Raw genomic sequence first — 13758 nt, 5'->3', positions numbered from 1 at the left:
AACTCGTACCGAACCGTGATGTCTGAACCGAACCGTTACTTCTGTGTACCGTTCCACCCCTACTATTAAGCAGAATATACTGTATTATACTGCACATTTAATGTGTGAGATCTTGTCTATTTGAAACAACAAGAGATTTTAGAAACTCAACTCACCCTAAAGGCCAGTTTAATGGTCTCCAGATATCTGAAAGGTCTACAAACCACTGACAGGGCGATGACATACTCTCTCACATCCATCTTCCCATGCTGGAAACAATTCATTCAAATGTCATCACAGTCTGACAGACATAATGTAAACACAAAACTGATTACAACTGATCTGTTTGAAATGCAAGTTAATTTGTTTTCCATACAGTCACGCTCTAATAAAGAACACGTGATAAATGTTTAACCTCCTCAAAAAGAGAGAAGATGTCCTGGACTGCTTCTGTCGTGGATTTATTCAGGTACTGAGCAAAGCCCTCCAGATCCAGCCTGCTTCCACACATCTTATGGGCCCTGGAGGCTTCTTCATGCAGGACTTCATCAGTGACCCTCGTCTTCAGTCTAAGAGAGAGGACGAAAAATCATTCGTCATTAACTTTTTTTATTATTAACCAAATGTGCCACTGGCTGGTGAACTGAGAAAATTTAAGACTAGTTAAAATATTAAAAATGTTTCAACCTAGAATTATACATATTCATATATGATATCTTCTATATACTGATATATGATAAGATATCTTAGACTACTACTACAACAACAACAACTTCTACTACTACTACTACTACTAATATATGATAAGATATCTTAAGACTACTACTACTACTACTACTACTACTACTACTGATATATGATAAGATATCTTAAGACTACTACTACTACTACTACTACTACTACTGATATATGATAAGATATCTTAAGACTACTACTACTACTACTGATATATGATAAGATATCTTAAGACTACTACTACTACTACTACTACTACTACTACTACTGATATATGATAAGATATCTTAAGACTACTACTACTACTACTACTACTACTACTGATATATGATAAGATATCTTAGACTACTACTACTAATATATAAGATATCTTAGACTACTACTACTACTACTACTACTACTACAAATATATGATATCTTAGACTACTACTTCTACTGATGTATAAGATTTCTTAGACTACTACTAATATCTTAGACTACTACTACTGATATACAAGATATCTTAGACTACTACTACTACTTCTGATTTATAAGATATCTTAGACTACTACTACTACTACGTCCTTTTTTATCCTTGTGTTGTCTACTACTACTACCTCCTTTTTTATCCTTGTGTTGTCTACTTCTACTACTACGTCCTTTTTTATCCTTGTTGTCTACTTCTACTACGTCCTTTTTTATCCTTGTGTTGTCTACTACTACTACGTCCTTTTTTATCCTTGTGTCTACTACTACTACTACGTCCTTTTTATCCTTGTGTTGTCTGCTACTACTACGTCCTTTTTTATCCTTGTGTCTGCTACTACTACGTCCTTTTTTATCCTTGTGTTGTCTACTACTACTACTACTACATCCTTTTTTATCCTTGTGTTGTCTGCTACTACTACGTCCTTTTTTATCCTTGTGTTGCCTGCTACTACTACGTCCTTTTTTATCCTTGTGTTGTCTACTACTACTACGTCCTTTTTTATCCTTGTGTTGTCTACTACTACTACTACTACTACTACTACTACTACTACGTCCTTTTTTATCCTTGTGTTGTCTAATGAACTGCAACGATAACATTCTATATCTTTAAAAGTATTGAGTACACTTGCATTTCTAACAAGTCACTACTACGTCCTTTTTTATCCTTGTGTTGTCTAATGAACTGCAACGATAACATTCTATATCTTTAAAAGTATTGAGTACACTTGCATTTCTAACAAGTCACTTTCTGGTTTAAAAAAAAAAGAAATATTTCTCTAGAGACTCTGTGAATTGTTATTTTGAGAGATGAAGGTTGTTCCATGAACTACTGTCTTAAAAGAAGAAAGCAAAATGGATCTAACCAGCACAGGGAGAGAAGTGGACGACCCAGAATAATAAGAGGACGAGAACATCAGGGTCTCTAGTTTGAGAAGCAGACCCCTTACTGGTGCTCAGCTGGCGGCTACATTGAACTGTACACACTTAACAGCTTTTCATCAGTAACAGTGGAGAGAAGACTCTGAGATACTGGGCTTTTAAGAGTTTCAAAGAAACAGTCACATCTGACACTGGCAGAAAAAAAAGAAAGAATGAAAGACAGAAAAAAAGAAGAAAAGGGACAGGATGGGCAAAAGAACAAAGACTGAATGTTAAAAGATTACAAAAAGAGTATTCTAGATGAATGAATCCAAGTTTATAGTGGGAACAGTTTGAAGAAGCATCCTACAGGCCAATAACACCTACGGGAAGCACAGCAGAATGCATGAGATTAAACTTCAGTTGAACCTCTTGACTAAATATGGTCTATGCTACATGTGAAGGATTCTTCTGAGTTTGAAGAAAAACATTTTTGGGAAATAGAAGATTTTTTAAAAGAAATGAATACTTTTTACACATTCAATTGATCAAAATTGACACAAAAGACATTTATAATGTTACAAATGATTTCCATTTCAAATAAATTATATATTTTTGAACTTTCTGCTCATCAAAGAATTCAGAAAAAAACTATCATGGTCGTAAATCCAAAAATATTAAGCAAGCACAACTGTTTTCAACATTGATATTGATTTTTTTTTTTTTTTTTTTTTAGCACCAAATAAGGAAATTACAATGATTTCTGAAGGATCATGTGACATTGAACACATGTGATCATGTGACACGCTAGTGCTTTAGGCACTGGGGCTGTAATCCTCCAGGAGGACGATACTGGTCTAGTTAATCCCATTTGCTAATTTTCTCGAGTTTAAGTTTAACAAACATCAGATAAATTATTCTAGAGTAGAGAAAGAAGCTTGAGGACTACTTTTAGCGTTGCAATACTTTGAGGTTTACATTGGTTCATCTGTACTGCCTGTGACTGTATATACCGACCATAAACCTTTGTTATTTTTTTGTCAAGAATGTACAGTAGTGTAAATGTCTTTATTGTAATTTAATGCATCCTAGGTGAATAAGTGAATTTCATGCTCTACGGGGCCGAGACCTGGTCGCTGACCGCGGCCGACAGGCAGAAGCTGGCAGTGACCGAACGCGATGGTTAGCGTCAAGAGGACAGACCACATCAGCAACAAGCTACTGAGGAAGACGAGCAAGGTCAAGGACGCCAGCCAGGCCGAACAGGCCAAGAATCAATGGGCCGGACACGTGGCCAGGAGGTCGGACGGGCGATGGACGCGGGCCGTGACCGAAAAGCCTGGCGAAGTTGTTGTGGCCTGCGTCGAAAGACCGAAATACAGGCCGATTGAAGGAGATTGAAGTTGAATAAGTGTATCAATTTCTTTAAAATAACATTTCAAAAGTGATTCCAAATTTTAAAGTAGTGCATGTCTCTGGTATAATTATTATTATTAGTAGTAGTATTATTATTATTATTAGTAGTAGTAGTAGTAGTAGTCGTAGTAGTATAAGATACAAAATTTGACGGAATTACTGGCAATTTACTATTTTATTTACTTGCCAAAGCCAATTTTTAGTCACCTTTGATGCTCAAAGAATATTATAGTTTGACCCTTATAACAGCAAGTCATGTTTGTTGATTGTATTTCCTCATCATATTCACTAGAGGGCAGCATGTTCACTGCCTGAAGAGCATAAGTACAAACCAGCCAACTGCTGTACTACCAGTGTAAAATCAATCATCAGCCTCTAAATCCAAAGCAAACAACGCCCATGTTAACTTCTCGTTATGAGTGCAGTGCTGGCAGGCAAAGAGCTATGTTTGATTTTTTCATCAATCAGCACAGCGCTGCTCATACTATTGAACGTAATGATCATTTATGGTGTGGCTCTACTGAAGAACCATAGATCAATACTATGATATGTAGAGCCGAGCGATGGGTGAACGTGCTAATGGATTGATTGGCTGTATGGTTGATTCAACCAATGACCAAACCCAGCACCTTGTGTACCTGAGACTGTCCTTCACTGTTATAACCTACTTAACTAAAACATAAGCACTGATTCTTTCAACCTACAAATTGAGAGATCAAGTATATTATTATTATTATTTTTTTTAATAAGTTTTCTGGTCTGCTAGACACCCAAACCACCAAAGTCCATGTTCGTTCAGAGATCATCTGGTGCACACTGCACAGAAAAAAAGGCTAGAGCTTTTACAAGCTATAATCTGATAGACCCCCTTTAAGCAACTTCCAGGAACCACAGGAAAACTTTTGACAGACTCTCTTCCGGTAATTCTCATTGGAGCCTTGTCTGATTGGTCACTGCTTAGTTAGTCACCAAATCAGGACATCCTCATGATAATAACAGATGGAAAGTATGGTATCAAAGTTATGTTTACAAGATACTGGGTTGCTAGCATTGCATATTATTCTTTGCTTTTAGATTCATATCTTTTGCATGGACAAAAATTCTTAATATAAGTTCCTTAACATTAACGTACAGTAATAGATGAAAAACTCATCAACGAATGTGGAAATACTCTGAATTACACTACTGCTTTAATTTATTGATCAAAAATACATAAAAAAAAAATATTGTGAAATATTATAACAATTTAAAATAACTGTTTTCTATTGTAAAATATTTTATTATATTGATGACAAAGCTGAATTTTCAAAGCTGCATCATTACTCCAGCCTTCAGTGTCACATGATCGTTCAGAAAACTTTTTTGTGGAAAGCATGATACATTTTTTCAGGATTATTTGATGAATAGAAAATAAAAAAAGAGCATAATTTATTTGAAAGAGAAACCTTTTGATAAATGTAAAGCATTCTTGCTGAATAAAAGTATTAATTTCTTTAAAAAAAAAAAACAATCAAAAAAAACTATGAACGGTAGTGTATGCCACCGTACATCGTCCTAGACATCATGAGGTGGTGTTAAAACTTAAAACTACTGATCTACTCACCCCAAACTTCGCACCAGTCTGGCTAACTCCAGCAAGCAGGTGTGTCTGGGCAAACGCAAAGGGCCTTTAGCCATAGCAAGCTGGCAGTCCTCAAAGGAGTAATCGATAATGGGCAACCCAAGTGCCCTATGGAGAAAACACACAGAATGAAAACAAGTATGTTTTATTACTGATTACAGGACACTAGTAGGGCCTTTTAGAATGATTTTATATATAAAGGCCTGGTTTCACAAACAGGGCTTAGATTAAGCCAGGATTAAACCTTAGTTCAATTAGGACATTTAAGTAGCTTTTATAAACATGCCTTAGAAAAAACATTACTGTGTGCATCTTGAGACAAAACAATGGCAATGACATATTTTAAGATATGTCAGTACAAGTTGCTTTTAGTTAAAACAGCTCAAACATGCACTTTAATCTGGGACTAGCCTTAAGCCTCATCTGTGAAACCAGGGGTAATAGGAAGTGTAAAGCCAAACAAACAGACCTCACAGTTCTTTTGATCAGCATGAAACAGAGGGTATGCACTGACGTAACATTCCCGCAGAAACAACACGCCCCCTCAGCCGGACTGAGTGGCAAAAGAGCCTGTTTCATGACTGGATTTAATAGGGGAAACTGCGAAAACGCGAGTAAAACAAACGACTATCAGTTTAAACTAAAGGTTGGACTCAATATAGTGTTCCTTACAACTTACCAAAGATACAGTGATCCATAGACATTGACATGCAGCCAGGAATCATGTTTCCTGACATTTATATGTGCCTGATTTTGACGCCGGGGAAATACATACAGTACAGCATATTTGCCTGTGAACGCTTTATATAAATATACAATATAGGTAGGTCTAAATCCATGTGATCACTTATATCAATGTTATATATACATCTTATCATCCAGCCCAAAAACTTGTATAGTTTTTGTCAGTGTTTATTTAAAAACATCCCAATTTTGCAGAATATAAGATGGTAAATAATTAATTGATGAGTTGTCAATACAATATGTAGGGGGTATGATTTTACCTCAAAATTCAACATATTGACACAAAATGATAACTGCAAATCACTGTTACGCTGCCTGGAGTCCAGTTGTTACTGTGAATTGCAGAGATCCATTTGCTTCTCTTTTCTATAGCTTTCGGCAGTCTGTAAAAATATACCTCAGATTTCTTGTCAAATCTATTTGTACAGTCAATCTCAAAGCTCTTTCGCATTTTAGATGTGTTTTTCGCTACATTCATGCTGAAAACCAATGCTGCAACGTAGTCTTTTTGCCACTCAGTGGGCGGAACTGTGCGTAACAGTGACGTCATGTGCATACCCTTTATAAAGTGAGAATAAAATCTTTGTCATAAGTTTGTTAGGCCTTTTAATATTCACTCACTTGGCCATGATGCGTCTCACATTGCTGGCAAACAGGGCTGGATCTTCCTTCTCTTCTTCTGATGGGGTATATGTAGGAAGATACTGGACAGAAAGAACAATTTGTTTATTCTCTCTCTCTCTCTCTCTCTCTCTCTCTCTCTCTCTCTCTCTCTCTCTCTCTCTCTCTCTCTCTCTCTCTCTGTGTATATATATATATATATATATATATATATATATATATACCATCAAACCAGATCATCAAAATAGTGTTAGCATTGAAAATTAGAAATGTTGAATTGGCAACCAAATGAAATAAATACATTTGAAAAGTACTAAACAATAAGTTGTTGAAGTACTAAAGTTACTGACTAAAACTGGAAAAAAAACAATGAAAATATAAAAGCTAAACCTCAAAACATTATTTTAGTAAAAAAATAATACTAACATAACACTGACATTTAAACCAAAATGTGAGTTCTCACCTCTATTTCTACGAAGTTATGTAGCTGACATAACGTGAGCCATAAAATCTTAAACCTGAAAAAGATAATGCCATTTAATTTTAACTCACCAATATATATAGAAGCACATAAAACTTGACCATTACTCTACACCCAGAGGACTCTCTAAAGGTGGTTTTCCCTTGTAATGTCTTTTCCATAAAGCAATACTGTCATTATAATATACTAAGAGGAAGGATAAGGGTATAGCTTACCCAAAAACAAAAATTATGTTTGTTTTTTTTATAATTATGCATGTTGTTTATTCACCCTCATGTAATTCCAAACCTGTTTGTATTTATTTATTCTGTGGGACATAAAAAGAGAAATTGAGAGAACCCATTGATCTAGACAAAAAAAATAATAATAATAATAAAAAAAAATAATAAAAAAATAATAATAATAATAATACATTCTTCAATTATCTTCTTTTGTATTCAGCAGAAGAAAGAAACTCAGACAGGTTTGGAACGACATGAGGGTAAGTACATGATGACAGAATTTAAATTTTTGGGTGAACTGTCCCTTTAAGGAACTCAAGAGACTCACGCTCCAGGCCCTTGCCACGTCCATGAGATTGTATCCTGTCAAGGAAGTGAAAAGAGAAAGATGTAAATGAATTGGGATTAGCATCTCAAACAAAACCATGAGTCCCTGGCAGTATCCACCTAAGCAAGTAACTAGCCTGCACACACACACCCAAACGTGACCCAACCACTTGAACTTGTCTTTGCTCCTCTGACAGCACAACCTTGACTCTAAGGGCCCCGTGCTTAAATTCCAGTAGTGATAAATGCTAAGAGAAGAGCCAAGTTTTCAGGGAGTCTAAATGAAACCTGATTGCTGGGCTTGTATTATTTATGAGAAGGAGACAAAGACATTACAGACGGACAGACAAAAAGAGAAAGGTTTCAACAGTGGAACAAAAACAAAAAAAGTATAGCTTATTTGATTGGGCTGTAAAATTAAATATAAAGTCTTCATGACCGAAGACACATAATCCACAGATCCAGACAGATCAGTGACAATAATGACACACCCTGTTTGGGCGTTGAGGTTATTCTTACCATCTCATTAGGATACCGCAACAGCACAGGTTGCACAGGAACACCAGGAATGAACGCACCTGCAGGAAAGGAGGGACAAAAGGACAAAAAGAACGAGTGGGAATCAGAGAGATCCTGTGCTTTGACCTCGTTTCACTCCAAGAGATGGGTGTGGCATTAAAACTATAGCCTGTCCCATTTGAAACATGACCCTTCTGTGTGAGAGTGTGAACTTAAGTATCCAAATCCACCGACCTCATCCAGCTTTAGTGTTTCTAATATTCAGATTTCACTGCAAACCAATTACTTGCTAACATTCAAGCTTTGCAAGATGGTACCTATTATAATGAATAATACTAAATAATTTAGAGGATTAACTGTTTCCATCAAGAGACAATCATAATTTTATGAGCTGAACATTCACTCAAGAAATCTTTACACTTAAAGGTGTCTTTTAGTAAGTTGTGGGTTGTTTATTTAGTCATTTTCTTTCTAGCACTTCTCAAAAAAAGTGGCCTGCATGTTAATATGGGAGTTGCTTGCCATTTTTGCGAACAGTCCTCTTTTGTGTTTCACTTTTAAAAATAACAAAGCAATATACGCGAGTCGTATCTACAGTCTTGTTTTCTCTACATTTTGAGCATCAGTCTGTGCCAGTCAAATCTCATCACTTCTGGGAAGGTTTAGAGAGATGAGAGATGCCCTTCAGCTTACAAGCAGCTTCTTATTACACGTTGTTAATAGAAACTGACCAACCCTCCACAGAGACTGAACTCACTCACCTTTGACAAACTTAACTCAGCTCTTATACAGAGCAGGTCAATGCAAATATACAAAACACCCATCATTCATTTGCATCTTTCACCATAGAGATGTTCTGTGCTGATATTTGACTAAAGCTTGGTTTATACTTAAAGCGTCCACATGTGCCTGTAATTTTTAGGCAGAGCAGAACTACAGTAAATAAAAGTCAAAAGCACAATTTTTTTGCATACATAGTTGCAGCTTCTCTGTTTTTCAATACAATAAAATGTAATGAATTTATATATAAAAATCCAGGTTTTTGAACAGTTTGGTAGTTTTATACGGAGCAAAAATTCATTCATTCCCACAAGAGATTTATTCTATCTAACAGAGAACATTGCTCTAGACCTTCCTAAAACACATTGATCAATGTCCAGATATTACATCCGCAAAAGTCTACATCACATTTTGAAATATTAACATAATGCCCAGCCAAAGAAAGGCGGCAAGGCTTTAGAGAATTGTAGTGTTGTTGCCATGTCGTGGCATTCCAATGTAGGTTCCGAACGATCTGCTTGATCATCCGCATTTTCAGAATCTGACTCTGGCTCTAACTGATATGGTAAAGCCCACGACATTATTAACTGGTTGTGTTTACAAAGACTTCAGAAGCCTTGGAAGCTGAAACTTGTGATTATGGTAAGGGGTGTTACATATACGATACACACTTGAGGTGTTTGGCCAATCACAATGCAGTGGGTCATCTGGCCAATCAGAGTGCCCTTGGCTTTTCGGAAGGATGGTCTTTGTAAAAACCGGAAATCAATCAGTCAGACTGGGAATAGAGGTGCTGCAATGTACAGCAAGTGTAAAATTTTCCTGAAGAAGAAGAACTAAAAGTATTCATGCAGACTATGATGCCCTCCGAGTCATCAATATACCAATGGAAGCCATACTATATGAAAATGGAATGCAATTGTGACATCATATGCTTAAGAAATTGATTACCACATAGTTTATTCAAAAAATGCACTATAAACATTTCTGTACTTCATCAAAAAGCACCAGAACTCACTGCACACATTCAAACTCAGATTCTGGCCTTGTTTTTGTTTTGGAGAGCTATCTGGCTGCAGACCAGCAGAGCTGATGTTGTCTGGTACATTGAGAGCTCCAGTATTAAAGGTTGTAGAGAGAAAAGTGAGATAGCCAGACAAGAGAAAATAAGCAAGGGATAGAGAGAGGAGGATAGGGGATTAGAGGAATAGAACCGATACAATGACTGACAGAGGAGAGGGGGATTTGAGGAAAAAAGACCATCAGACTCTACAGCGCACACAGGAAGTGGAAGCCAAGCGCCAGACCTCTCAGCGCTGTGAACCATGATGGGCTGCAGATTAGAGAGGGTACAGAGAGAGAGCAAACACCAAAGCACACATATACCCACTATAGATAGCTAAATATCAGCAAATTATCTTCAAAAAACATTCTTAACATTCCTATCACAAAGACTCAAAAACAAAAAACACAAATCACTCATTCCAGGCATGAAAATTGAGTTTAGTCGGCAGATATCAGAGGTGGGCACAGACAGCGTACTACACATACCAGGCTTAAATGCGATGAGACAGGATCTATTGGTGCATGTGCCCTCCGGGAATATCATGATCTGGAAACAGGCCACAGTCAGAGGAGAAATACCTCAGTACTGCTCTAACTCACAAAATCATGATACAAAGTGGCCCACAAATGTGTTTGGACACTTAAACTGTACGAATGTCATTACGTTAGATGGAAATTATCAGATGTCTATGTGTGTTTGTGTGGTACCTGAGGCCATTTGCCATCAGAACACGCTCGGCGTTTGATCTCCTCAACGGTCTTCCTCCGAGAGTCCTGATCAGAGCGTGACACAAACACAGGCCGAATGAACTTGATAAGAGCTAAAATGGAGAAAGAGTGGAGGGTGGGGCAAATGAGAGAATAGAGGGTCACAGAGAGAGAGCAATAAAATATTATATATATTTTTTAAAGTGACAAAAGGGAGACCTAAAAAGTAGGCAAGTCAAATCTTGCAAAATGCTAAGAGTATAAATTGAGATTTTCTATTATAAACAATAATTAATAGGCCCAAAGCACAAACAAATGTCAGATAGTTTTCTTAACTATCTTTCCTTCCAAAAACATTTAAAAAAAATCTTTCTGACCACAAACTTTTGAACAACAGAGTAGGGCTTAACAAAGAGGGAAAAAAAAAATTCTTATCACATCTCATTTACATTTTTATTTATCAGACGCTTTTGTCTCAAGCAACTTGCAAATGAGGAGAACTGTTGAAGTTAATCCCAACTGAACAAAAGAGCAACAATATCTAAGTGCTGAGACAAGTCCCAGTTAGTCAAGTACAGTACATCTCAATTTATCAGATGCAAAAGCTTTAAGGTGAACTAAACAAACCAAAGAGTTTAAATATTTGTCTATTCATATTTTTAAAAACTTACTGCCCCAGACTGGAATGTCTTTACTCTCTGCCTTCATCACTATTGACGCCATTGTCATGGTGACAGGGATGGCGTCAAAATAGGATGAGTGAGGGGCAATCGTGAGGATGGGTGCTTCACTGGGCAAAGCCGGCCGTCCCTTTACACGAACCCAGTGAAACCCTCCGGAAAACCACATGGCTCTCATGATGGCCTTTAAGGCCAGATCTACCAGCCTGGAGAGAGAGAAACAAACAAAAGGGAAGACAAGAGACAGGGTTAGTAGGAGAATATTATCATCTGCTTCCTGACATTGTGGGGCAATTCAATTGCCTTCACATACAACTGACTGTAGTACACCTCATTTAGCAGTCAACATGAAACTGCATTGCAAACTATTTTACTTCAATAATGTGACGCATTTCTTAATTGAATTGGATATTCAATTACAACAACAAAAAAACTGAAAAAGAGTATATTACATTATAATGTAATAATGCAGGAACATGTATAAAGAAAGGCCTAATTAGGATTAATTCATGTTTTACTGTACGTTTTTTGTTTTCACAGGCTAGGTTGATATTTAAAAAAAAAATGTGTGTCTTTAGAGGAGGCTGAAAATTCAGTTTTGAACTAGTTAAGCTTTAGCTTTCTACATGGACTTCAAGCTAAATATTACCAGCACTAGAAACACTGCTGGCTCATGAACAACCTGAAACACTCTCGCGCACACATGCACACCCTCTTAAACATGCACAGTAGCGAAATGCATAGTTTCGTGACATGTGCCTTTCCAGTATTGGTAATTGAGCATTCCTGTTCAAACTTTCACTGTTGACAAAGACAAAAACTTTTCCTCTCCACACCTCACAAGAACAAACTTGCGCACAATGGGATACAGAAAGACACACACAGACATACAAACAGACAGTGAGAGAATATAAAAAGCACTGTTGGAAGCTATCAGGTGATAGTGGAATGGAGACTGTGTGAATGGAGCAGTGTGATGTAACTCCGTGTGTGTGAGTAGGTGTGCCACACATACGTAATACACACAATACACCTCTCTTATTTTTAGCAGTTTAATATTGTGAGAAAGAGCGAGCTTTCAAATATCTGAGGATATTTAGACTACTGCTTTGTTCCAAACCCTACCCTAGTAATCGTCTATGTTGGCAGCAAGCTTCTAACCAATGGATCCCCACAAGTGACTGAATTGAAACATTGTACATGGTGAGCAACTGCAGTAATGCTGATTCGCACACGCCACATAATGCTCACCACATGAACTGAACAGACTCAATCAGTTAATTCCAAGAGTTTGATGTTAGCAGCTAGCTTTTTAAGTGTCTCAACCACAATGGAACCCAATGATACTGAATTAAAACACTATAGATGTGCAGCGAATGCGACACTCCTAATGTGAAGCAGAGTTACTATTCAGGGCCTGAATTTCATTTTGGAAAATGGTGGGGAAATCCCCCCTTAGGTGATTCTTATGGGGGGGAATTTTTAATTTCAGGGGGGAGTTTAGACTCCGTTTTTTTTTTTTAATTGCATTTATCTCGCCTAAATGTATGCTCACTCATTGCATTTTTACAATGGGGTAATTTTGTTCTAAAGAATTTACACAACACAAGGAAGCTTGATTTCAATCTTTGAATTAAATTGAAAAAAGTAGCACAAATAAATACAATAGAATAATAGTTTTTGCTTAGGTCTAACACTAGTATTCAGAAATACTACAGAGACTGAATAAAGTAATCAAATGTAAAATAACACTGGGTAGTATTTTAGTCCTGACTAAATTAAATACATAGGCTGTTAATCCTGATTCCTTAAAATGAAAGCTATGTTTTGTTGTTTTGACAATCAAATTAATGACAGACACATATGGCTGCTGTCACTGTAAGAGCTAGTGCACGGATCCTGTTTTCATTATACGGTCACGTGCGATTTATGCTTATTTAAGACATAACCGACTGTGTTTAGAGGATACTCACCAAGACCGAAAATTGACATAATTTTCGCATGTTTTTGACTGTTAAAGCGATATAATCAACGAAAAATAACTTTTGTTACCCGTGAGCTGTTTGTGAGGCGGCTTTACTCTATGTATGTGTGCAGAGAAAAAAAACATCTCTCAGACAGACAGCGCGCAAGTACCAAAGAGTTTAAAATCGCGTGAATGTTTAAACTGGTAAGACTTAAAAAGAAGTGCAAATGGTAAACTTTAGTTACTCATGATGCAATGCTGGCCTGATTATGCAAGTGACAATTCCGTCTATCCTGACTCCCGAAACGCGAGAGTGTATTATCGCCGCCTGCAGCGCGCTTAACAATTACCTTGTGCAACCCATTTTGAGAGACGAGAGATAGAAGACGCAGCACCGCTGAATCACTCACGCTGTTTGTGAAATTGCGTCTCGCAGACAGTTTTAAAATGGCTGATTTGATTTTATAATCTGTGTGGATTAATTTACCAATACAACCTACATGCTAAAGTGAATCAATGTTTGCGGGAATTTCCCGCATTATAAGTGGGAGACCTGTGGGAATGATTGA

The 13758-nt window shown here is 37.0% G+C and overlaps 1 protein-coding gene across 1 annotated transcript in view; it reads right to left on the bottom strand.

Moving 5' to 3' along the window:
• Positions 1–13758, bottom strand: part of lpcat1 (lysophosphatidylcholine acyltransferase 1) — a 33461-nt gene that overhangs the window by 2701 nt on the left and 17002 nt on the right. Inside the window, exons 3-12 of the mRNA XM_084130771.1 lie at positions 11215–11429; positions 10544–10656; positions 10322–10382; positions 7991–8049; positions 7473–7507; positions 6906–6960; positions 6443–6525; positions 5060–5185; positions 395–548; positions 156–248 (exon numbers count right to left, since the gene is read on the bottom strand). Coding sequence (XP_083986897.1) covers positions 156–248; positions 395–548; positions 5060–5185; positions 6443–6525; positions 6906–6960; positions 7473–7507; positions 7991–8049; positions 10322–10382; positions 10544–10656; positions 11215–11429 — 994 coding nt within the window. The remainder of the gene's footprint in view (positions 1–155; positions 249–394; positions 549–5059; positions 5186–6442; positions 6526–6905; positions 6961–7472; positions 7508–7990; positions 8050–10321; positions 10383–10543; positions 10657–11214; positions 11430–13758) is intronic.

The sequence above is a fragment of the Abramis brama genome (assembly GCF_963993115.1).
Source record: "Abramis brama genome assembly, chromosome: 12".
In the NCBI taxonomy this organism is placed as follows: domain Eukaryota; kingdom Metazoa; phylum Chordata; class Actinopteri; order Cypriniformes; family Leuciscidae; genus Abramis; species Abramis brama.
This window is presented reverse-complemented; position numbering and strand designations above follow the sequence as displayed.